This window comes from Vollenhovia emeryi, unplaced genomic scaffold, assembly GCF_000949405.1.
Source record: "Vollenhovia emeryi isolate VEMERY1.0 unplaced genomic scaffold, V.emery_V1.0 DF939135.1, whole genome shotgun sequence".
Classification (NCBI taxonomy): Eukaryota; Metazoa; Arthropoda; class Insecta; order Hymenoptera; family Formicidae; genus Vollenhovia; species Vollenhovia emeryi.
In genome coordinates this window covers 310,407-313,578 of record NW_011967231.1, presented here as the reverse complement: position 1 = coordinate 313,578, position 3,172 = coordinate 310,407, and the positions used below count along the sequence as shown (strand labels likewise).

At 33.1% G+C, this 3,172-nt stretch overlaps 2 protein-coding genes across 3 annotated transcripts in view; both read left to right on the top strand.

Annotated features, from left to right (window-relative positions):
- Window positions 1–3,126, top strand: part of LOC105567692 (odorant receptor 67a-like) — a 6,388-nt gene extending 3,262 nt beyond the window's left edge. Inside the window, exons 2-10 of one of the 2 annotated variants that reach the window (XM_012022757.1) lie at window positions 191–310; window positions 415–532; window positions 758–1,028; window positions 1,344–1,457; window positions 1,891–1,998; window positions 2,078–2,168; window positions 2,238–2,377; window positions 2,733–2,865; window positions 2,923–3,126. In XM_012022757.1, coding sequence (XP_011878147.1) covers window positions 191–310; window positions 415–532; window positions 758–1,028; window positions 1,344–1,457; window positions 1,891–1,998; window positions 2,078–2,168; window positions 2,238–2,377; window positions 2,733–2,865; window positions 2,923–2,973 — 1,146 coding nt within the window. In that variant the 3' untranslated portion in view covers window positions 2,974–3,126. The remainder of the gene's footprint in view (window positions 1–190; window positions 311–414; window positions 533–757; window positions 1,029–1,343; window positions 1,458–1,890; window positions 1,999–2,077; window positions 2,169–2,237; window positions 2,378–2,732; window positions 2,866–2,922) is intronic. The other variant, XM_012022758.1, reaches the window with a different exon arrangement.
- LOC105567754 (ecto-NOX disulfide-thiol exchanger 2) overlaps window positions 3,007–3,172 on the top strand; it is a 13,565-nt gene continuing 13,399 nt past the window's right edge. The window contains exon 1 of the mRNA XM_012022868.1: window positions 3,007–3,015. Within this exon, the coding sequence (XP_011878258.1) occupies window positions 3,007–3,015 (9 nt within the window). The remainder of the gene's footprint in view (window positions 3,016–3,172) is intronic.

Sequence of the window (3,172 nt, the reverse complement as noted above, 5' to 3'; positions counted from 1 at the left end):
TTTTCCCTCTCCTCAATATTACTGTTGTACAATGTGTAATTAATAAAATTAAATATTGAAAAAACATTTTACAAATATTGTACTCCCATTGGGTGATATAAGTATTGTAATTTGCGATGGGGGGAGGGGGCGATCAATTAAAATAATTTGTTATATGACATGTTCGTAACGTGATCGACGGAAAATTCAGATGTTAGGTGTAATTGAAGTCAAGCACAATTCCTTCGAAGTGATCGATGCCCTGCCGTTGATTTCTTACGCGATACTGGCCTTTTGTAAACTGTTCTCTTTGGTATATACGTTACCGAAGGTGCGTGAATAAAAATAATAATCTTAACTAACGATTGACTACATGATAGCAACAAGAAAAATTAAATTAAATCTTATCACGTTTAAATCTCTTTCGAGTAACAGGTCAAGGAGCTTTTTATAAAGATGCAAGAGTGCTGTCTCTCCCCAAAATTGGATGAGGAAGCTAAGATACAGAATTCGTACACTCAATACGGTCGAAAGTTAGGCTACGCTTATACGGGTGACTTTAATAATATAATCGACTTAACAGCAATAAAGAAACAGTAACGAAATTTTAAAGACATTAATATAAAAATTGTATTTCTTGAGTGGTTTTGAAATGCACTGTGTACTACGGTATCTTTAAATGTGCTTGAAGGGATTTGATGCTTCATAAAGTATTAATTTTATATCAAAGTAATTGTTAACAATAATTGTAAATTATGAAAATTTTTCTGCAAATTAGGTTTCATACTAAGTCTGAGCGTTTTGTACATACTTTCGACATTACTGACAAGATTTTTCTTCTATACGAAATCCGAGAAGACCGATGAGATATCAAGTACAATAGGATTGCTTCATCGGGTTAATTATATGGTTGATCTAGACACATACTACATTCCAATTTTTATACACAGCGCCATATGCGACTTTTCTTTTACTTACTTACTTGTTATATTTGACGTTCTGTATTTAACTCTGGTCGAACATTGCTGCGGATTGTTCGCGGCTTTGAGGTGAGTCGGATGAACGATTGAATTAAGTACACGGATCCTGCAAAGATGCGAGTCCAACGTGAATAGTGGGATAGTTTATTTAAGAAACGTTAAAGTGTACTATTAAAAATCAATAAAGAAATCATGAAATATTAGATACGCAATTTGCTGAGTTTAACTAAAAGCTATGACTTTTTAATGAAAATGACTTTTTACTGAATTTTTATTTAAAAAACGATGAAATAATATAAAAATAGTATTGAGAGAGATTTTGGCGCGGAGATATTTTTGTTCCAAAGAGGTTGTCGTTTCTAAAGATTTTCTGATTGAGCACAGATACCGGTTGGAAACCGCGTTGGTTTACGAAAACGACAGATTGACAACTACGAAAGATAAATCTTATGCAAACAATTCTGCGTGCAATATTCGCAGACACACAGAAACGATGCAGTGAGTATACGTTTAATATTTATTATTTTCGCGTGAGCAATAGTGATAAATTAATATGTTTGTGAATGTTATAAAGTTGCCATCATAGAATCAGTATACAGCTAACTTTTCTTTATATCCTTGATGGAAATATTTTGTTGAAAGTAAAGTACCATAAAATCGACGAGAAGTGGTATAAAAATTATTGAAAAATCACCGAGTATCACAAACCAAATCATAATTTTCCTTGTGACATTCAATGTAATACTGTGAAACATGAGGGAAGTTAAAATATATACTAAGTATTGAAAATAAAAATAATTAAAAAATTATGAAACATTAGATATAAATATACAAAAATATAATTATATACGCATATCTACGTATTAATATCATAAAATATTCAATACTAAAATACATTATTCAATATTCAAATGTAAAATCGCACTTTCAGATGCTATTCGGAAAGCGCATTTGAATCTGAAAGTGAAAATAACAACATGCAGAATAAATATTACTCAAATATCGTATATAGTGTTCGAAAACACGCGGAGGCAATACAGTTAGTATACGCTTCCACGATAATTTTTAATAAATAGTCGATAGCGATGAAATTAATGTCTTCGTGCACGTTACGCCAGATTTGCCGCAGCCATAGAATCGCTGTATAGGTTACCATTTTTTTTACAAATGGTAATTAATGTGTCGGTGATAAGTATCGTAGGATTTCAGGTAAATTACCTGATAATTACTTGATATGCGCAGCGCGGTACCGTAAAATCATATATGCAACCGTTTTAGGTGGTAACAAGTATGGAACAAAGCCTCAGCCGCCTCATGCCGTACGGCTCTTATCTGAGTGGCCTTGTGGTGAACATCTTCTTGGAAAACTGGCAAGGTCAGAAAATCATGGACTGCAGCGAAAAGGTGTTTGAGTCCGCGTATGTGTGATAGAATATATACAAAATGTTTAATAGAAATCGTCAATTTCGCGTAATGGCCGTTATAAAAATCATAAATTTACTCTCTAAAAATCAATCAGTGAACTGGAAACAGTAAATAGTCACTGATTTGCAGCTATAAGTACACTCAGGGTTGGGAACTCGTTACTTGTGACGAAGTTACAGTTACAGTTACTCCTTTCTGACAACTCTAACTTAACTTCGTTATTTTCCCTTGAAAACATTAGTTTATCTTTCGAACGGAAATGTTCAACTGAACGAAATTAAGATTAAAGTTGTGCTTTGCAGAATAGACGTGCCAAGAGTATAATAATTATAATAATTATATTTGCAGATATAAGTTAGAGTGGTACAAGATGCCGGTAATGTCGCAGAAGCTTCTGATAATGATCATGATAAGAAGTAAAAAACCACTGACTATAACTGCGGGGAAAATTCTTATTCTCTCCTACGTGACTTTTAACACGGTAAGTATAATAGCGTAACAGCAGTTCCGCTGTCAATAACGTGAAATTTTATTCAAGGTGATGCGTACAGGCTTCTCGTACTTCATGATTCTACGATCCGTGCAATAAAAATTTAAACATACTAAGAGTAATTTCTGAGATATGACCTTCGTAATTCAGTAACTCGTTCGTTAACTAGAAGATACGTATCTAGTTATATAAAGTTTTGTATCTTCCATCATGCAAATTTTTTATGTAGCTAAATAAAATTAGAGAAGAATTGCAATTCCTGTTCCAAAGTGCTTCTAACTTTTTCTCGCCAACTCCT